Genomic DNA, 23,230 nt, shown 5'->3' with positions numbered 1-23,230 from the left:
TCCTGAAGGAACAAAGTCTGAATAAACGCCAGTTTTATTGCGTTGTCATGTTTCACAAGGAGTCCAGATGCTCCGAGGCAGCCTGACACCGTAAATTCAGGGATTCACTCAAAGCCTGAAAGAGGACCGTTTTTTTGTTGTTGTTGTTTTTGTCTTTTTCAAGCCTCTCAACTTTCCTTTCCTTCCTTTTTTTTTTTTTTTAGCTTCCATAAAAAGCAACTCTATTGCCTTTTTCTTTCTTTTTGTTGACTTCCCAAATTTTAATGGGTGAACATCGTTGGTTCAACTTGTAGTGTTTTTTTTTTTTTTGGTACCAATCCTGTTCGGTTGACAAGATGCAGTTCCGCACCGTCCTTGACGTTAATGTTGTGGACGTTCAGAAAAGAAGGAATCCCTCAAAGCACTATGTAAGTTGTCTCCTCTTTCTCTGTTTTCGTCTTGTTAATGTTCAAGTAGATCACAAGTAGAGTCATTGTGTATCGTCTCAGTAAAAATTTAAGCCGTGCTAAGCAGCTCTGTGGAAGTCAGTGCTGCTCTGTTGATGTACCACTTTTTGCAGACTGGAACATCAAACAGCTGCTGACGGACTTGTAGTTTTTCCATGGTGCCCAGAAGTTGAATCCTTATGACTTTGGTGATCTATGGCGTTGTATCCTGTCTCCACATGTTGCGGCTTTGAGTGAAATGTAGCTGTAGCCTGTGATATCCGACAAAGGTGATCATTTTGATTATCAGGCTTTAAAAATTTATATATATATATATATATATATATATATATATATATATATATATATATATATATATATATATATATATATATATATATATATATTTAGTTGATATGATTGCCATCCCTGCAAAACATCAGCATCGTTTATTTTGACGGTAAAACACCGTCAAAACACCGTGCTCTGTGACCTCACCAGCTTACCCAGAGAGTTAAAAAAATGAAATCACATTTAGATATCACTGTATGAATTCTGCAGACATGACAGCCAGCTGGATGAGGATCCTAAGACTTGGGCTGCACCAGAAGCAGTGGTGTTTAAGAGTAAGGAACACCATCATCCTAACAGAAGTAGCAGAAATAGTCTATGATTTGTGTCTAAAGTTTTAAATTATTTCAGCTCCGCATCACACTATACTTGACAGCAGATAAATACGACAAGTTGCAACCAACTCATAGGCCAATATCAAAGGCCATTATTGGCTAAACATTGGTACATGCCTAGTTACAGTTAAAGCAGGAAAATGCAAAAAGAAGTTGTATTGCACAGATGTCCTTGGGAAAAGACCCTCTGCTCTCTTGCTCTACAACCTCGGGAAATAGTTTCTTGATGAGTTTATGGTCAGTTTTATCCCTAAAACCGCTAAGGAGATCATTTTGATTGCTTGGCATTTTAAAAATCATGTAACTCTCTTAAATTTAAAGCCCGTCATCTCATACTTAATTACTTTTTCTAAAATGGGTTCGTGCATTATATAGTAAATTTTGGGGTGTGTCGGATAATCAAAAAAAAAAAAAGACTATTTATTACCTAGAAGTACCAATGGAGTAACTTTGAGCCCATAGATGTCAGTGTGCTGAGCATGCCTGTTTTCCTAGCAGTATGCATTATTTACACACATTTTAACATGAAACAGGGCAATCTGAATGTGATTAATAGATAAGTGTACAGGGGACTGTAGTTGGATACAAGTTGAGTAATTACTGCACAGCTGAACGGGCCGTGGATGGCATGTTGAGGCTTGGCAGAGTGGGGCAGAGTGTGTGAGTGGATGCATGAAGAACTGGGTGGGCTGCCGGCTGTGCAGAGAGCAGCAGAGGAGCTGTAGCTGAACGGAACAGAAAGTCCAGAGTGTGGAGAACTAATCCAAGCTCTGTTGGAGCAGAGCGGCTGAATTGGATGTGTTTCAGGTCTGAAGAGCAGAGCTGTTAGACTTCAGATTGATCCCCATCTGAGGAGCAGTGTGGCCTCAGGATGAGAAAGAGAGCCTGGAGGTGTGGTGAAGAGGAGGTAGATGCAGACAAGATAATAAACTTTCAATGTTCATTAAAATGTGTTTCTTATTTTGCTGTAGCCAGCTGTGTGATCAATTTTCAAAGGCAGGCAATGGCCTGTTCAATGTATTTCACAGTGAGTGCTCTGTTTTTTATACCTTTGTTTTAGTGTAACTAACATGATACATTACCCAAAAAATTAATTTTTAAATTTTACATAATGTTGTTCTTCTATAATAATTACATGATGCATTAGATAAGATAAGATAGTGTTTATTTGTCACATGCGCAGTTATACACAGTACAATGCACAGTGAAATGTATTTTGTACCTGCAACCATATATACACACACATATAAATAAGAAGAATAAAAATAAAAATAAGTAATTCACACTATATACTATATACTATACACTATGCACACTTTACATGTAATTATAGAATATTATAATATTTACATTGTGCAATAATGGTCCAGTTAGGGCTCAGAGTTGAGCAGACGGATGGCTTGTGGGTAAAAACTCTTCTTCAACCATTAGTATTGTGTTGAAAATTAACAACTTGTCATTTAAAGAAATTCACTTCTTTGCCATTGCTGCTGTTGTTATAGGATGGCTTCAAAATGGCCCTGATGACAGTTCTAGCATTAAGTTATATTGAATTCAAGATCATGCTGGTATTCTTGTTTTCCTCATGATTGAAAAGCCTCTGACAGTTGACTACCACACACACACACACACACACACACACACACAAATCACCAAAATGACTGTTGTGAAACAGAGCCTCACACTTTGCGTAAAAAGGTATAATTATGATTTTTCTGACAGATAATTGCAATTGTGATTTGATTTTGAATTTTCTTTTAAAGTCAAGTCCAGTTCAATGTTCAGAGTGTAATAATTACCCCGCCCTTGGAGGGGGAACGAGGTATTGCCTTCGGTCTGTTGCTCTGTTTGTTATTTCCACAAATGATGAGCAAAAAGAAAGTCTGCCCTTCTTCAGACTGCCTGTCTGAAGAAGGGCCAGTTGTGGCCGAAACGTTACTTTCTTGAGGCTTTGATATTAAATTTTCTTCCAGGAGCTTTTCTGGTGTGTGGACTTTCTTTTTGCTCAGTTTTCGCTTTTGTTCCTGCACCCTTTTGAACTTTTTTGGATGTGTGTTCCTCTTCAGTGTTCATTTCCACAAATGATGGCCAATGACCCCTAGATCACCTGATTATTTCTTTGTTGTTGTTGTCATAATTGGATCAAGGTAAAATAAAACAAAAAACAGAAAGAAATCCAGAAAAACTGAAAAAAAAATCCCTATCTTTGGCCCTCTGCAGTCAACAGATGCATGTACAGGTGTGTCCAAATGACAGTGTCGATTTAAAATGAAATAGCAGCAGGACGCAGCATGATCCAGCATTTTAATATAGCATGTCAAAATGAAAAAATAACAATACAGTCACACATGTGAAGTTGTGCTGAAAAGAAATGACAACAAACAAGCCATGGTAAAATATAAAGGTTAAACAAAAGTGTCAAAAATGGACTATAATAGACTCCACAGAAGGCAAAATAAATTCATCTAATATTCGGTACACAATTGTGGAGAGCCAAGAACTAGTGCCAAAATAAATGCCGTCTGGATCCAGTCCAGAGTCTGGATTTACGGGTTACTTGAATTGAACATCGGTAAGCGCCATTTAATGGATATTTTTGGCTGTATTTCAACAAGAGAAAAAAACAAAACAAACAAACAGAAAAAAAAAAAAACACATCATGGGATATGATCTGGATACACAAATATATGATGCAACCTTTGACTCTCTATCAATTAAATTTTCAATTTTAATTAAATTCAGTTTTATTTATACAACAGCAAATCACAATAAACAGCCACCTCAAGGTGCTTTGTATTGTAAGATAAAGCCCATGCCATCCAATAATACAGAGAAAACCCAACAATCAAAACAATCCCCTATGAAAAAGCACTTGGCAACAGTGGGAAGGAAAAAAAATCCCTTTTAACGGGAAGAAACCTCTAGGAGAACCAGGCACAGGGTGGGGCAGTCGTCTGTGAGGGGAGGGAGACAGGACAAAAGACATGCTTTGGAGAAGAGCCAGAGATTGATAATAACTAATGATTAAATGCAAAATGGTGTACAAACACAGAAAGAGTAAAAAGAGGGGAAAAAAACGCCCAGCTGCCTAGGGCTATTGCAGCATAACTAAGGGAGGGCTTAGGGTCACCTGATTCAGTGCTAACTATAAGCTTGATCAAAAAGGAAGGTTTTAAGCCTAATCTTAAAAATAGAGAGGGTGTCTGTCTGTCTCCCAAATCCAAACTGATAGTTGATTCCATAGAAGAGGGGTCTGAAAACTGAAGCCTTTGCCTCCCATTCTACTTTTAAGTATTCCAGGAACCACAAGTAAGCCAGCATCAATTAGCTTTTCAGCATAACTCCAAGACAAGATGTTTCTAATTTTAGAGATACTGCGCATATGCAAGAAAGCAGTCTTACATATTTTTTTAATATGTGCATTGAAGGACATGTCCTGGTCAAAAATGACTCCAAGATTTCTCACAGTGTTACTGGAGGCCAAGGTAATGCCATCCAGAGTAAGTATCTAGTTCGACACCACGTTTCTAAGGTTTACAATAACTTTAACTTTATCTGAATTTAGAAGCAGGACATTAGAGGTCATCCAGGTCTTTATATTTTTAAGACATTCCTGCAGTTTAACTAATTGGTGTGTGTTATATGGCTTCATGTATAGATAAAGTTGGGTATCATCTGTGTAGCAACAAAAATGTATGCAATGCTTTCTAATAATACTGCCTAGTAGAAGCATATATAGTGTAAACAGAATTAGTCCTAGCATGGATCCCTGTGGAACTCCATAATTAATCATAATATGTGAAGAAGACTTCCCACTGACATGAACAAATTGGAGTCTATTAGATACTTGATTCAAACCACTGCAGGTCAGTACCTTTAATACCTACGGTATGCTCGAACCTCTATAGCAAAATATTAGGGCCACACTATCAAATGCTGCACTGAGGTCTGGTAGGACAAGAACAGATATCCAATCACTCAGTTCCCCTATTATTATCCACCCAACAGATCATGCATTTTCACATAAGAGATAAAACTTTTCTAAAAATTTAAAATGACCATTAAAAATAAAGCTATTTTATGTAAACTTTTTAAACCTTGGAAAATTATGGGCATGGACATTATGACTTATGTGTTATATCAGTGATTGAATATCTGGAGAGTGACATGTTTGTGAGATGGACACTGTTCAAATCAGCTAAAAACATATACTGGGGGGCAGGGTTTGTTGTGCCTGGCACCACTTCTTGTTTATAACAGGAGATGGAGCATTACCACATGAGATGACATCAAAAGATGGACATATGGGCTAACCCTAAACCATTAATTTAAAACCCACGTCTATGTTGTTGTTGGGTGTATGTGCAGCTGTCGGTCACTTCTGATTGGTGTTATACAAGAAAAAAAGGCAAGAATTTGTAAAACCATAGACTCTGCATATTTCAAGCCTGGAACATATGTGCTGAATGAAGTGTAGACTAATTGCAGCTTTTGCAATTTATCAATGTTTCAAAGTGCGATTTCAATTTTAAACAAATTAATTGTTCAACCCTATCACATCACGGTGACTACATCCATCTTTTACATTCATGTGTCTGTGATTACACTACCATGTGCCAGTGTCTGTCTGACTGCTCATCCATGAAAATAAAACTATGCGGACAGCTAATGAAGCAGTGGTGTATCAGTTCAAAGTTTTTTACATGGTTCAAGAAATGTCGTGACTCCCTTCTCAATGTGAAAGTGAGTCCTGTAAGCAAAGTCAGAGAATGCAACCTTACCACCTGAAAGTTTAAATTTAGGCCTCCTGAAGCATTACTTCAATACCACATTTCAGATTAGGGTCATGAATTTGATGCCACAAAAGATACATATCCTCTGGATAGAATCTGTGTACTAAAACCTGTTCTTTAAAATAGCAAGGATCATATTGATCTACATTTTTGGAGGGAATTTTCCACCCTAATGTCTTCACAGCCATATGGGATGCTGGAGCCAGTTTTGCTTTGGCCAGACACATTCCCATATAAACGTCATCAATAGGAAAAATTGGAACAGACTCAGAAAAGCTGTTTATCATTAAAGCTGTAAAGCCCGACAAAACAAAGCCCCCACCACCACAGTAGGGGGGGTAAAACTTTGAGTCATACAACTGAGATGGAACAAAATACTTGCTCGTGGGCCATCTTATGGGATATGCATTTTGTATCAGATGACCAGTAAAGAGATGCTGATTTCCATTGTTGTCATGGAGGGTTTGGAGGTAGTCAACGATGTTGTCTGTGTTGGCAAAAATATCATCATCACCATTTAGCAGGAAATGAACATATGGACAGTTCCTGTTCATCCAGTCGAGGAACAGTACCTGCTTCAAAGTGAGGTTGAAAAATGTATCATTAAAGTCCCACTGTAGGATGTCATTGTATTCCTGCTGCTCTCTTTTGAGGAGGTTGTTCATTCTCTCTTTCTCAAACCCACCAGTCATTGTTCCAATGATAAAAATCCTTCGAATCCACATGCCCTTGTATGACCTCTCTTTAGCCCAGGTTTTACGTAGCACTTCTCGTCGTTCGTAATGTATGGGGAAGCTTTTAATGACAAGCAGGAGGAAGATGTCTTTAGGTTCATCACTACCTCTGCATTTGTCAGGAAGGTCCAGTAAAATGGGGAAGTGGCGGCAGTGACGATAGTAAAGAAAGTCTTTAAGTATATCAGAGAATTCACTGAAGCCAGGGATACTGGAAACAGTCATGTTTTGTTCACATCTTGGATATGAGTATTTGTAGGAACTGACGACCTTTTTTACATGGCTTTGGCGGAAGGTTTCAAAGTGTTTAAAGAAATAAACAACAATGAGAAGGGCTCCCAAGACCATCCAAGTTTTGACTCTGAACCTGGAAACAGTGAAAAGTAAATAAAAAAAAAAATCAGGCATATAATAATAATAAGTAAAGCATTAAGGAAATCAGGTACCACAAATAAATAGTATATCACAGTTAGGTTATTGCTAAATATTTAAAGATGTAAGAAATATACATTTTTCTTTTTAATCGTCGGTTACACTTCAGAGGTTACAATTAATCTCTTAAGCATGGTTACTATCCTTATATGATAAAATGTCCCTAAATGTGCTTAAAAGTCCTGAAACCTGACCAGATCAGTTAATAAATAAATGCGCCAGGTCTGCAACTAACAGCGGCGTAGACAAGGGAAATAAGGAAAATATATCTAGCCACATAAAACTTGTGTGCCATTTACTTGCTAGAAGAAAATGGTGAAGTGACTCATTCTGCTTTCATTACTGTCATTTCTGTGTTAGTTTCTGGGCTAGGTCTCCTAAATGTTTGTTTCAACTGAAATACTGAAATTCATAGTTAATTATGAGTTATGTTAGACTTAAAATTCAATGAAATGTGAATGATAATACTACAGGGAAAAAAAAGAAAACAACAACAACAAAAAGAACACAATACTGTTGTCATGGATGACTGTGTGGCAGGGAGGAATAGGACCCCAACACAGGACTTGGGAGACAGCACTGAACTTAAGTGCAGCTTTAATGCTGGATCACACTGGGTAAATATACTTAAATATACACTGGGCTGGACAGAAGCCATAAATACACTAAACTAGGAAACGACATGGGAAAACAGAGCTGGGGAACACAAAGCATGGGTGGAGCCAAAAACGAGGACACGACAAAGAACAGAGGAGGTCACAGACAATATATACCCACACAAGGTCATTAGGAAGAGTGGACAGCAGTGGAGCACAGGTGAACTGAATCTAATTAACGAGACAAATACAATAAACACACTACACCTGGGTCCTGTACTATGAAGCAAGTTTAATATACCCAGAGTGTCCTTCCGTTATCTGAATGAACTTACCCTAACACTGGCTATCAGGATAAGCGGTCAGACAAAGCTGGTTATCAACTTGTGAAGTTAACCAGGATTTTCCCCATGTGTTCATGTGAAAGAGCAGCGTTGACAGCATCTAACCAATCTAAAAGGGGTGTTTCATGTGTCATATGACTTCCACAGAAAAGAATCCCTATGCCACCTACTCCAGAGACGTTACCATATGGCAATTAAAAATCTACAAAGAACATTACACTATAATAGTAAAATGCAGGGACAACAGATGAATGCTGCGGAAAATCATTAGATTTAGTACACAGAGCGGTAAAATAAACATTTCTCAGTGCTGCTTTTTTTTTTTATTTCTAAGGTGACGGCTGCACATTAGAACTCTGAAACTTTAAATTGTGTACATTTAAATATTAAAGCTCACTGTCACACAGCCTGATAAAGGAGACATGGAAAAGTGAAATTAATGTGACTGATTGAACAGGTATTCTTGCTGTGTGTTCTGTGTTTCCAGCAGTGTAAAAAACACTCAGCAGCATATTAGACTCAAGTATAATATTAATACATTTTCTAGATCACCAAATTAATGCATGCATATTCCCAAGGCAATGCAACATACATTTGCGCTTGATTCAGTGGTTTTAGTAAGGTGTGACTTAACAAGGTGCACATGTAAAACGTGTTCCCCACACAAAAACTTTAGATGCTACTGAAAACTTTAAACCCTCCTACTGTCTGCGTAGAGATCTGAATGATCTTCCAGGAATGGTGACTCTATTTTATGGAAACTTGATTAGTCAGTAGGCAGTGATAGTACCATGGGTACTACGAAAACCCTGGGTTTTCGTAGTATAGAAAACCCAGGGGTAACCCCGAAGTTACCTAAGCCAAAATCCTGCTTCGCATGAATGAACTTAATAACCTATCAATGCAAGCAGACAGGGAACAAAAAGGGAAGAGGAGACAACTAAATGGGGAGAAAAGATAAATAAAACAGGGAAACCAGACAACCATGAACACAGGAGACAGACATGGAGGCAGGAACACACAGGGACTTAGGAAGTATAACAAACAGCAACCATGAACATGAATATAAAGAAACAAACAAGAAACAATATTAAGACATTACAAAACTTTGGGTCCTAGACCCAGAGACCATGACAACTCATTATAAATCAATATTATGCTATAATTTTGGCTCTTAAGTAGGGTAAATATGTGTATTGGTGATTATATTGCTGTTCTGAATGAACAAAGTTGTGACTCACAGTTTTGTATTTCCTATTTTGTGTTGCCTCTTACAGTTGCAAAGGAATGTGATCTCTCTGATAAAGTGCTGTATTTGAAAGCTACTCTTCCATTCTTTGGTTTTCTAAAGATCCTTTTTTAGGACTTTTCAGAATATCAAAGAAAATTTATAAATTGTATTTTTTGTTTCACAGTTTTACCCTACTTCAACCGAACTTGTCATTTTTGGTAGTGGTTACCTGATCATTCTGGTAGTGTGAAATGTATCTGATTGCTGAATTAACTGACATACACAGTTCCACGCAAACTTGTTTAACCTGTCAGGTAGCATTTCTCCTAAACAGTGTGTTTTTAAAAGTATTCAATGACCAAGTTATCTGAAACTCCAGTTACACAGCATAAAAACTGGTCTTTTACCTCCTTGCAACCACTGGTTGCAAGGAAAAAATATAGAAATGTCCTAGCAAATTAAAAATGTATTTCATCTATTTAGTAGCTCCTAGATGTTTGGGATTACAAGGGGGTGCAGACTGGACTCTAGGCCTGTGGGACTGGGGTTTTAAATGACTGAGTGGGGGTCATGTAAGAACCCATCATATTTTATAGTGATTTTTTTTTCTATTGCACTGTTGTTGTTCCTTATTATGCCTGTCCTGTTTCCTTTATCTGTGATACATTCTGAAATCTCCCCCTGTAATGAATTATGGTGTAATCATTTTTATGCAAATGGGATTTAAAAAACACAAATTGAACATTTTATTTTTGTTTGTTGCTTTCTAGAAAACAAGTTGTAGTAAAAAAATACTTTTGAGTGAAGTAGGGCTGCAACGATTCCTCAAGATTCAATTATAAAAAATCCTTGAAGCAAATTTGTTGCTTCGATGCTTGGCCCACGTGTCTCTGTGTAAGTACAGCGTTTCACCCTATGGTTTCACCGGCATTAGAAGCATTAATTTTCCGTTGTTGTCTTCTTGTGGGTTTAATGGTGGTTGGCAAACCAGCTTAGAGGTACATTACCGCCACCTACTGGACTGGAGTGTGGATCAGGCGTTAGAAAAATAACCCCTCAGATTCTAAAAAGTTCTCTGAAGCTGCAATGGATTCCCTTTAACACTCAGTGGATCATCGCTGACACGTTTTTCCACGCCTCCACCACGCTCTGCTGTGTTTGTGTGTTGTGCACGCTTCTTTACTCCAGCTGTTACCTCCCAGAACCGATCTCTATAACCGCAATTTGCTAGCGAGCATTAGCACTAGCGATTGTTCTGTACCAGAAGGACCCCCCAATTCAAAAAAATTTTTTTTTATCAAATTTTCCCATAGAAATGAATTGAAACATCATTAAGCTGTTCCCGCCCCCCCAAAACCACATTTTTTTAAACGTTTATGAATAAGAAAATGCATTTATAAACAAATAATGTAGAAAAATAATACTGTATGCAGTATAACAAAAGAGAATGTAAAGAAATAAACTAGTTTTAAGTGAAAGACAAAGATGTTGGAAAAATGCTCCTTTTTTTCACTTCATGTAATCTTCCTTCTTTTGTCTTTTTTGGCACACTCCCTCACCACGACAGCGACACGCACACCTTGCTCATGTTTTTCAATAATTTTATGCTTTATATCCATGGTCATCATCCTTTTCAGCACTGATCTTGGCATTTGCTTTCTTTGGACCCATGGTTTAAAAAAAGGAAATGTTCCAAAATAAATGCGAAAAATAATCAAACACAACAACCATCGACAAAAACGAGTGCACAGCGAAAGGGAAAAAACAAACAAACAAACGGAAGGCACGGATGGTGTATTTTTGCTCACTCGTAACTCAGATATTTGCTCGCAACATAAAGCAAAAAAAACATATTTCGGAGAATGCTTGCATAAAGGATTACAACATTGTGCTCAGGCAGACCCCAGTTTTTCAACAAAAACGCTGATAACACAACAGCAGCAGCAGGCAGCTGTATGCGCAGTCTGTCTGCACCACCAGATCAGCAAGTGAAGAAAAGTTTGTATCTAGTCCATCCACCGCTGTTTGTTTCACACAGCGAAAAACTGCGGGACGGAAGTTTGCAGCCCTAGAGTGAACTAAGAATTACATTTTGTTATTTACTCTGGGAAACCACGGAGCTAGGCAACACACAGTGTGAGAGGAACCAAAGATGGACACAACAACACATAATCAGGAAAAGTGGAGACAGCACAGGGGAGCACAAGTGACTTAGGAAATATAAACAGCAACCATGAACAGAACTAAACAAGAACCAAAAACCCAGGAGTATGAATATAAAAAACTAACAAACCAGTAATAACAATAATAAGACATACATATAAGGCATTGCTAGAACCAGGGACCCTGACAACTGTGATCATTATAATTGAACATTATGGTATAATTTTGGCTCATAAGAAGGATAAAAATGCATGCTGGGCATTATATTTCTGTTCGGTTTTCTGATGATCCTGATGATAAAACATAATCTCAGCTTGTCTTTTCTAAGCCAATACAATTGTAAACTAAACGCCAATTTCTGTATACAAATGACAATCTGAAAAATATACTACACAGTTAAAGAAAGCTTTATCTGGCAGTGATTACCTGATCATCGTGGTATCCTGAAATGTCTCTGATTGCTGAGTTAACTTTGTGACAGGCAAATCGCAGTTCTGCACATTTATCTTGTCAGGGAGGATTTCTTCTAAGGAAGTATGATTTTGGAAGTATCCTCAAGATAACCAAAACCTGATTATCTTGTCAGGTATGAACCTTGTGATCTGCGCCCATCTGCAAAGTACACCAGCTCTATGTGCAAATATTCACCAACTGCTTTTTATAAGTGTTTTGTTTTGTTTGGCCATAACAAGTTCATTTTTAGAGAGACAGGAAGGTGGGAGGAGAGATGGGGGAAGACACGCAGCAGACAGTGACAGGTCGAGATGTGAACCTGCGCTGCCTGCATTTTGCCTCGTGGCATACATAGTCACCTGCTCTTCCACTGAGCCACCTGGGCGCCCATTTTTAAATTTTTTTTTTTTAATGTTTATAACTGTTAAAATTTGCACAATGACAGCTATAATATTGGGATTACAGTTTATCAGAGGTGGCAAAAGTACTGACATTCTGTACTTAAGTAGAAGTACAAGTACTTGTGTTAAAAAATACTTTAGTAAAAGTCGAAGTACTTGTTCAACTTCTTTACTTAAGTAAAAGTAAAAAAGTACAGGCTCTGAAATGTACTCAAAGTAAGAAAGTAAAAGTAGTTCTTTGGAGGACGTTTCTACCTGCTATTTTTCTGTAAAGCTAACTGAACCTCATCATATATTATTGTAATAATATAAAATAATACATGAGAATACAAATGTTATTCCAATCTAAATTTTAATTCTAATGAATGCACTCAGCTTGAATCTGTTCTGTAGGACACAAACTGTGAAAGGGAATTTAAACACAGCTCTGGTCTCTGTGTCCTCCATAGTAGAGGGTGACTGTGCCTCCACCTAAACACCAACATGAGGATACTCAGGGGTTACAGTGGGATTCAGAAGGTGGAGGAACCCTAAGATCAGCTGTAGTGGCTCTGCATGGGGAGAAGAACCACAGCTTTCTATTGTAGCTGCAGTAAATGATGTTGGTGTGCAGGCTGTGATCAGCTGACCTGCTGCTGCTGCTCTGAGGTTTACTGCTCTGTGTGGCTGAACTGAAGTCACAAAGATGTAACCCAGTATTTCACAGCTCTCTGAGCTGATCTCCATCCCCTACACTGACAGCATACAGGCTGTAGAAATGTTGGATTCAGTGCATGAATCTCAGCATCAGCAGCTTTGATTCAGACTCATCTCTGCTGCACTGATGTAACCTGTAACTCTGACCATGAACACAAAGTGCACCAACACAGAGCTTTACTGTAAATACAGTACAACAAGCTGACCTGTTTATTACACACTAAACTGCAGTATTTTCATAGAATCTCTGAATAACACAAAGTCAGCATACTTCAGTTTATTTTCCAGTCCTTACCTTTAAATCTAACCTCTCTCCTTCCTCTTCCTCCATCTCTGAGTGAACTTCTCTCTCTTTGCTCTCCCTGAAATACAGCAGCTCTGCCTTTAGCTACACACTGTGTGACAAACTGCACACACTTTGTGTGTCTGCTGATATTTGTTGAGCATTTAGAAACATTGCATTTACCTGCCACACGTTACTCCCTTCATGCTCGCTCCTCTTCAGTAGCGCTAGCTAAGCTGTTTATGTGCCGCAGAGCAACTTACGGACTCGGTCCGGCCCGATTATAGCGCTATAAATGATACATTAATTATATGGGTTTGCGTATTTAATCCCTTTGTACTCGATAAGCCCTGGGGATGGAGGATACGCCAGTACGATTGCCTCTTATATGTTATTATTCCTCAGTTTAGGCTCAGATCGGTTGATGTTTGACGGCGCACTGACCGGAAATAAAAACTTCTCTCTGACGTGTTAAAAAGTAACGAGTCTGTTTGAAAATGTAAGAAGTAGAAAGTACAGATACTTGTGTAAAAATGTAGGGAGTAAAAGTAAAAAGTAGTCAGAAAAATAAATACTCAAGTAAAGTACAGATACCTGAAAAATCTACTTAAGTACAGTAACGAAGTATTTGTACTTCGTTACTTCCCACCTCTGCAGTTTATTGGGATTACAGTTTTGTGTAGTCTTACAATCAAACAGTACATCATGTTAGTCTTTGATATCAACTGGCTCAATCTCTATGAGAAAGGTGATCTCAAAGCTAAAGTATGAAGTGAAACCTGGTGTTTCCACAGTACAGGTTTGAGTACGGTCAGAATGTGAATGTCCATGTGAATGTTAGATAACGCACTTAGGTGTAGAAAAAAGTTCTCTATGAATGTACAGTAGCAGTCAAAAGTTTGGACACAATGGGTGAGTGTGACTGAAGTAGAAAATGCTTTGAGTGCTCAAATTGAGCAGAAATGTGCCATATAAGTACCAGCTCTTTTAACATATTTCAGCAAAACAAGCAAAAAAAAAAAAATCCCAAAACAAAGTGTAAAGCACAAAATGCCTCATAACAGCAAGAATACTCTAACAAGTTGGTGACAACTTTTTGGAAATTACAGCTTTGAGGTAGCAATACCATCACTTGAGATTTAAGATATTGGTGGGATGGCCATGAAATGTGATTAATCCTAAAGATCTTACTTCATGAACTCAAAATTCACATTTTTCCACTTCTTTGGTTTATGGTCATCAACACAGACTGTATTTCTAAATAAGTGCTCTTTTAGAAAATGGTAGTATGCTGAAATGCTACTTTAACATTTGTTAAACCTCAGCATGTTAATGTCCTTGTGAGCATGTTAGGGTTCTAAATTTACCATTTAGTATAGTCTGTAAGAGCTGCTATCAAAGCTTTGAAATTTCTGGCCTTGATGTTTTCTCACTGGCTTGAGTAATCAAAACTGTTGAGCCATAATAGTTGAGCCATGTCTCAGTGGGACAGCAAAAATCAATTAGTCTAATTGGATTAATTAAACTGAGAGTTAGGCTCAATTGCATCATCCATCTCATACTGAGGGAGTGTGCCCAAGGCCACTAAACATAGGGCACAGACCTTTCCTCTTGGGATTAAAGCCGGAGGTGAGGTTTGACTGGGAAATTCCCAAGAGGGAAGGAGAGGAAGAAAAAAATAAAATCTCATTATCTGTGAGCTAAGCAACTGGAATGCTTATCCGGTTTGAGAGGAAAGAAGCGGCCCTTTGTCTCAACTGTTCAAGTGTGACTTCCTTCCAGGCAGTTGTAACAGTGGAGCCAAAGAGTGCACAGCAACTAATGCTTGTTTACATACATTGCCAGAGGGTACTCATGTTAAATTAGAGATGAAATCCAATGAAAAGTCCTCAGTTTACTGCATAAACACCCCTGTTAAGGACCGACTTAAGTATTTACATTAAATATATGCTTGTCAGCTATGACTACCTGTCATGGTTATTTAATGCAGATAAACCATCACTTTGAGCTAAGGGAAAGGTGCAAATAAAAATGCAAATAGCTGATGCATGTGGATTGGACATTAAACAGTGTTACTATAATTAACTAAAACTGCATGTCAAAAAAAAAACAATGAACAGTAAATGTCTTTGGTCTTTAGTCTTTGTATGTTTGGTCAAATTAGTTAGTCAGTTAGCCTGCCTGATAAGGCTTTGGTGCATCTGTTTATTGAGGCTTGGGATGTCTGCGTGACTGTGAGTCAACAGCAAGTGTGTTTGTGTTGTAATGTGGTATTACATATTACTTTGTCAGCTTCTGGCAAAGAACTGCATATTATAATGATTAAAAACACTAAAACACTGAAACTGATTAAAAAAAAAACAAAAAAACTTAAGCTGAAATGAGCAAACCCACTCTGGAAACAAACTAAAAAACTAATGGAAAAAATCCCAAACTAGCTGGATTCAAGTCTGTGTGTTCTCTGTTTGTGCCAAAGTGTGAGTACCTCAGTAAATAGCTCGGTGCCTTCAGTTAGCGAGTTTTATGTGCGCTTCCTCGCACACGCTCCCTTGCCTTAAACCAGACAGAGTATCCAGTTGTGTGAATGTGTTTGAAGCAGACTGTTTTCTGCTGTCTGCTCCATGTGAAACTGTGGAAACCATCCTGTCGTGATTTTCCTGAAATCATTTGAGCAATTAAACATAAAACAGGAAAAATATTTAGATTTTTTTTTTCCATAAATGTTGTTAAATACGTTCCTTTCTGAATCTTTCTGTCTCTATCATGTAATTTATGAGCGAGGTCAGCTGATGTGTAGCTGTGGTTTTGAATCTTCATATTTAACACAACACATAACAGTTAAAGCTTCACACATTATATCCCCACTGTGTACAGATCACCTTAAATGACCAAAACTGACATAAAAGACTATCTTGGCAGCTGTGGCATAGGCTTGAAAGCACTCATCTGTTAATTGCAAGGTTAGTGGTTTAATTCCCAGTCCCAGCTTCTCCAGATGGCAAATTAATATTCTGATAATATTCTGCAGCCCCCTCCACTTCTGAAATGAATCTGGCACCCTTGAACCATGCTGCTGCCTAATTTTGGGGAGTTTGGTCAGGCTGTCTGTATCTAATTAGTGAGCTGCTGGAAAACTCTTTTGTAATAAACAGTTTGCAGAAAGAAGACTTCACGTCAAACTAGTAACTGATGCCCCCTTGCAGCTTTCCACCATATGTGTAAATTATGCTTTTGTAAGCACTCTGTGTCATGGGTTTAGATGGAAATGTATTAGGTATAGACATCTGTTTCCGAACTTCAGGGTGTGCTCAATTGTTTTGGGGTCCTTATTGTTGAGATAAATAAAGCCTTTATTTTGGGAAAAATGCCAAAGAGCGTTTCGTAAATGACTGATGTCTGCCAAGGAAAGGATACTCCTGTTTGAGCTTTAGTATGAGTAAGCACTTCCTTTCCTTGTTATCTTTTGTGGTGGTAAAACTGGAGGAGGTTGATGCAATAAAAACATATTTTTTTCTTAAAACAGTGATCCTGTGTTGACATTGGTAATGTACAACACAACAATTAATAATAAAGAGCGAAAGAGAATGTGATATTGATGTCCAGCAAACAGAATAACAAGAAATGCTATGAAAAGACAGCCTTACTGCCTTTATTAACCCAATAAACCAATACATTCAGAATTTGTACTTGTGAAATATTTGAACCTGCTGCATTCAATCAGCTGCACTTAAAAACACAAGAGTAATTCAATCTGCATGCTTTTAATAACATAATGCTTAAAATCTATTGGCCCTCTCATTGACCCCCTGATGGCTTTCCAATGTGTGGCTGAAACAGAGGAACTTAATGAGTTTATTTGACCTTTGACGATCTTTTGAAGTAAAGTCAGAAGGGGTAAAGCGGTGCCATGATGTCTTTGACAAAGTGATACTGTTCCTAATGGACTTCTTTTGTTTGTGCTTTTCCTCTCTAGGTGTACCTTATCAATGTCACTTACTCAGACTCCGCTTCCCATGTCATCTACAGGAGATACAGCAAATTCTTTGACCTACAGGTACGTTGCACTGCAGCAATTACAAAATAATTTTACAAATTGAATTCATAGTTGCACAGGCAGTTACTCAAAAGGTCTATGTTTTCTGTTAAGAATGGCATTAATATATCTTATGTATTAATTTGGCTTATATTGTATTGCTGTATTAAACTCTGTGAGGTCACTTTGACATTTCATTCATGTCTTTCTGTTGAGCTGCTGCTTAGTGAAAGGTCTTATTTAAGGAAACTGCTAGGAAATAGGAAAACAGGGGAAATCCAGTCACCAGATGCAGGAAAAAACATGACCTCAGATGCAGAAGGCAGTATGGGGCAAACTTCTTATGCTCTTTTAAAGGATGCAGTAGCAGTGAAGTACAAACCCAATTACAAAAAAGTTTTAAAAAATGTGCAAATTTAAATTGAAACAGAATGCAATGATTTGCAAACCTTATAAACCCATATTTTACTCACAATAGAACATAGAAAATATCAAATATTTAAACTGAGAAAATGTGCCATTTTAAGAAAAATTCTGGGACAGGGCTATGTTTATCACTGTGTAGCACCCCTTCTTCTTTTCTAACAACTGAGCAGACAGCTGCTGAACTTCTTGGAGTCGAGTGGTGTCCACTTCTTGTCTGATATAGGATTCTAGCTGCTCAACAGTCCTGGATCTTCTTTGTTGTATTTTTTGGTTCATTATGTGACAAAATCTTTTAATTGGTGACTGAGCTGGACTGCAGACAGTGACTCTTCTGCTATGAAGCTATGTGGTTTTAATAGCTTCAGTAGGCATTTTAGTGTCATCTTGCTGAATATGCTAGGCCTTCTTCTGGATGGTAGCATATGTTGCTCTAAAACCTGCATATGCCTTTCCACATTGATGGTTCCTTTCCAGATGTGCAAAGTGCCAATTCCATAGTCACTGCACCCCCAAACCATCTGTTTCTCTAAATCTTTTGATAACAGTATGTACTCTAGATGTTGAGATATTAAAAGTCTTTGCAATTTTATGTTGAGAAACATTATTCTGAAATTGTTCTACAATTTGTAGAAGCAGTTTCTTGCAGGCTGGTGAACCTCTGCCCATCTTAACTTCTGCCTCTCTAAGATGCTCTTTTTATGCCCAATTATGTTACTGACCTGTTGCAAATTAACCCAATTAGTGGCAAAATGTTCCTTTAGCCGTTTCTTTTTAGTACCACTTATGTACCACATGTTGCTCAAAATGAGTTAATATTTTTCATTTAATAGTAAAACAGTGCATTCTGTTGTACACAGTGTCCCAACTTTTTTGGAATTGGGTTTGTATCTGCCTATACCTTTTTTGTTAGAAAGCATATAACCTAACTAGTCAAAACAATACTGTCAGGGGTTAAACCCTAAATGAGTGCATACCTTATCGAGTCCTCTCTGGTGGGCTGGCTGTAGGAAACCCTTTGTTCTCTTGTCTCTTGCTAATAGCCAGGAAAAGTCTGCCCTGAAACAGAGCTTCTCTCCTGTCTCTGTAAACATTAGTCTTGTGCACAGATCCCTGCTGCCGGGGTGTGTTTGTCTGGCTGTGGTAATCGTGAAGAACAACAATCTGCAGCTGTCAATACAAAACGGTTTGGGAGAAGGCATTTTAGTCCTTATAGGAACTATAATTTTTAAGATTGCAAGATGCTTCCATTGGCATTTTAGAGAAGGCAGCTATTGTGTGCCTGTGATGCCTGTCATTCAATAATTTGGAGCAAAAAGGGTTTTCTTATCATCTCAGTTTTCAAATGCTCAGTTCTCAAGTAAATTTGAGCTTTTGTTTAGTTTTGTTTGCCTGCCAACTGACACCTACAATCTTTTCCAAACCCTTCACAGTTGCCTCTCTTTGTAGCACAAATGCATGTTTTATGTTCACAAAAAGCTGAAAGAAGGAGAAAAAAAATGCATTTGACACTGTAGGCCAAATGTGACCATGAGCTCATCAGATAACTATGAATTCAAGATGAAAAGCTAAATAAGGTTACAGAACAAGAAATGCCTTTTAAGCAATCCTTCGTATTATGTCTAACGTCGCACCAGCACTATAAAGCTGGCTATATAAAAATCATTGTCATCTGCAAGCTGTTTGTCTTTTAAAGATGAAGTATTCCTTTTTTATTGCCAAGTTGACGTCCAAAAATGCACTCACTGCTAAAGTTTCAAACCTCTCCAGTGCACTTCAGATAGTTCATAACTGCTCCTTTGGGGAGCAATTATCATAAATTACCAGGATCCCCTCTCCTTTTTATCTGATTCCTCCCCCCTTTTGTCTTTTCTGCTGACCTAAAGTGAAGTGCACTCTTTGTAATGCATGTGCAGAGTTAAGCACATTGATTTCTTGTTTTAGAGACATTTGTTTCCATACTAGAGGAGTGCTGACTCTGAATTTCATCAAGCTCCATTTCTGCTGTCAAAAGGAAATGTTTTTGACCTGCACATGTTTGACGTGAGCAGATTTGGTCAGTGTGTCAAGTGAGTGTGCCCCCCCCCACACACACACACACCCTTAAACCACACTGAACAGGTCACATGGGTCACAGCATTCCTCAGGGGGGATTGTGGCGTGTGCAAGCTGGCTTGATTTCCTTTTGGACAGAAAGCTCTCCAAAAGACCAGCACTGAGCTCTGCCCTGTCTGCGTTATAATTTCTCTGGCCTACATTCTTGACACAAATCAGGACTTTAAAAGGATTTGAAAGGTTATTTTTCCCCCAAAACTCTTATCAAACATGTACTGCTTTGCAGACATATGGAGAGAAAAATGGTGGTTGAGAATGACCTCCAGTTGAAGTTTATTTAAAAGGCTACTGCACTGATTTACCATTGTAGTCCTACAGCATAATAACAAGAGTTGCATCTTTTTATCTTTATTTCACTTTCTTCTCTCTTCTGATTACCAAGACTGCACCATGAAATTGGGCTTTTGGAGTTAGAGATTTGGAAATGGTATGTTAGCAGTTGTTAATGTAGCTTATCCTGTCTATTATAACACAAAAAATGGGAAGTTACAATAACTGAGCAACACCAGGTAGAAAAAGGACAAGGAAACACAGGATACAAGGAAAAGCTGAACACAATCAAACGTGGAACTAGATTAATTAGATTAATTAAAACTAAAATTTGGAAAAGGCTGAGAGGCACCATGATGTCATGCATTATTATGGCTATCACTGTGTTATTATTATTATTATTTTTTGGAGCTATATTAGCAAGCTTGTTTAATGAGATACAGACTGTATGTGTAACGCAGGGACCTTCTAATTAATAGCAAAATGCAAATAAAATACTTTCCCTCAGTCCAGACCTCTTTGATGGCCTGTTATTATGATTAACTACACAGCAAGCTATGCTGTTTGCTAGATAATTGCTTTGAAAATACTCCAAATAGCACTGACACCACACAGACGGTCTGGAGGTTCTGTTTATTGACTTGAATCAGCAGAGTTTAAACCTAGCAAACAGCTACAGGCTAAAACCATAACTGCTGGCACACCTGTCACTCAGAACAGCCACACCCCAAGTAATACTGTATATAATGTTAGGTCTTAAAACAATTAAAGCAAATGAGTTCTGATAGTTGTCATGAAGCAGGAATTACCTAAAGAAACCAAAACATTTTTGGGTATGTAAGCAAGCGAGTTGATGGAAACTGAATCTCTTTTGGCACGAGCCTTCGACACGAGCCTTTTTTTTTTTTATCTGCAAAGTTGTGGTCTTCAGCCTGAACCAGCAACTATGTAATTTCAGACAATTCATCAGATTTCATGCTGCTCCTTCTGGAGCTAAAGCGCATATTAGGGTTTAATATTTTTCCCGAAAATGACATGGATCAAATCCCGGGAAATGAAGAGCCATTTCCCGGGAATCCCGGGAAAAAGTTTATTTATTTTTTTATTTTAATTAGGCCTTCTGTAGCCTGTGTCGGCCTTAACCTATTCTGATATTGTAGAGGTAGCTTTCCAGCTATGTCCTGTTATGCCCAGTAGGGGGTAACGTCGGCTTGATTAACGCAATAAAACCTACATCTCGACATTCGAGTGCTCGAGCTATGCGGTGTTGTATCGTTCCTCAACACTCCCTTAAAAAATATAATTCGAATATTCCTCCATTGTACATGGAATTATACCAAGATATTTTACAACTGCTGGTGCAAAACAATACGGTTCATCTCCACAGCATTGATAAAGGCTCAGCCACGCTGTCGTGGCGACATCTGTTGGGCTATATCTCCACCAGTGGAACGCTGTAATAGTCATTGAAAAGTTAACTACCGTACTACACTATAATATGGCATAACACAGGGCCTTGAGTAATGCACTACGACTTGGTCATTGCCATTCTGGCAACAGCAAATTTATAACACCGTGTCTGAGGGTTAAAGTAGGTTCGCTGTGAATCGTCTATTGAAAAACTGGCCAATCCTTATAGCCTAAAAAAATATACATTTTACTCAACTCCATTTTAAAAGCGAAATATGTTAAAGCAATCTATTTCATGATAATTTCTTCACACATTAGGCCCGTATCCTAATTCATGATTGTTAGTAAGCGGCTGCAAACGAGGAAAAGAAACACTCGAAGTTAAACAGATATTTCTTTATTGTTCAGGGCAGGCATATTTTATAGGCTATATAATGCAATATAACAATATATAATAATATAAAATTATATAATACAAAATACCTTAGGGTAAACACATTGCCTACGATTTCAACAAATTAAAGAGGAAAAAAGCACAACTGTGTAATACCTCTATTAAAACGCTTGAGATGAAGCTGAAGCCTTAAACGGAGGCTGAACATGCCTGAAATGAAGAGTAATGCTTTTCGCATTAAACGAACCCTTCTCTCAACATTTCCTTAAATTTAACATTCTGAAGCTTTCTTTTCTTTCTGAAAGTCAAATCGACGCGCGCGACTTTTTTCCCGGTTTCCCGTCTAACGTTTCCCGGGAAACGGGAAATGGTTCTGATTGCATTTCCCGGGAATCCCGGATCTCGGGATTAAACCCTAGCGCATATGACTGATAAATATGCTTTATTATATAAATTTCATTCAGTGAAAAAAAAATAAACATAGTCGTGAAAAATAAAGTTTCAAGTATACCCTTACTGTTTCCATAGGGATAAAGAGGGTAATTGTATTAATGCAATAATGCACTTAATTGATTAATTGATCATCAGCAAGTGTGACCTCCTCAATAAAAGCAGACGTTTTGGCAGTTTGCTGTGTTAGCACAATCTACCCAGGAGTGGACATCCCAGCAAATTTACCTTAAGGTCAAACCCTGCACCGCTCAGAGAAACCGCAAACCCAAGAGCTACATCTGAGACTCTACTGGCCTCAGTTAGCATGTTAAATGTTAAAGTTCACAACAGTACAATTAGAAAAGGAACAAATGTAGCTTGGTTGGAAGGCTTGCCAGTAGAAAGCCTCTTCTCTCTAAAAAGAACACGGCAGCATGGCTTAGGTTTGCAAAGTTACATCTAAACAAACCACAAGAATTCTGCAACAATGTCCTTTGGACAAATGAGATAAAAATGGATCGAAGTGTTCAGCCATAATGCATCATGTTGTGAAATAAAATGTGTGACTGCTTAGAGTCCTGTGAAAACTTTCTTTTATGTGACTGTATTAAATTGAGCACATACAGAATAGTTACAGAATAACAAGTAAAATCTGAATATTTTCCAGTCTTTCCATCTCCTCTTTCTGATAACTTTGACACTTCAAGTTTTGGAATGATACGCAGCAGATAATGTGATTATCCTAAGTAAATATATCTAAAGGGAAGTTGCACAGTGATTTTGCTGCAGTAAACAACTGATAAGAAGATGTCAAGACACAACCCAGAGATGGAATCAGATTGTTTTTCCCACTCAGACATTCCTCCAAACTCCCCCTCTCTCAGAACAGTTTCTTTGTCTTCTGTTACAGCTCGGT

At 38.0% G+C, this 23,230-nt stretch overlaps 1 protein-coding gene and 1 pseudogene across 3 annotated transcripts in view; one reads left to right on the top strand and one right to left on the bottom strand.

Moving 5' to 3' along the window:
* LOC115793314 (SH3 and PX domain-containing protein 2A) overlaps window positions 1–23,230 on the top strand; it is a 68,861-nt gene continuing 45,631 nt past the window's right edge. Inside the window, exons 1-2 of one of the 3 annotated variants that reach the window (XM_030748236.1) lie at window positions 1–407; window positions 17,211–17,291. In XM_030748236.1, the coding sequence (XP_030604096.1) occupies window positions 336–407; window positions 17,211–17,291 (153 nt within the window). In that variant the 5' untranslated portion in view covers window positions 1–335. Of the gene's footprint in view, window positions 408–1,959; window positions 2,019–17,210; window positions 17,292–23,230 lie in introns of those variants that run through there. The other 2 variants (XM_030748239.1, XM_030748238.1) reach the window with 2 other exon arrangements.
* On the bottom strand, window positions 5,910–11,850 carry LOC115793059 (N-acetyllactosaminide beta-1,3-N-acetylglucosaminyltransferase 3 pseudogene; annotated as a pseudogene).

This window comes from Archocentrus centrarchus, chromosome 15 (genome assembly GCF_007364275.1).
Source record: "Archocentrus centrarchus isolate MPI-CPG fArcCen1 chromosome 15, fArcCen1, whole genome shotgun sequence".
In the NCBI taxonomy this organism is placed as follows: Eukaryota; Metazoa; Chordata; class Actinopteri; order Cichliformes; family Cichlidae; genus Archocentrus; species Archocentrus centrarchus.
Note: the sequence above shows the minus strand (reverse complement) of the source record. Positions and strands in the feature narration are given on the sequence as shown.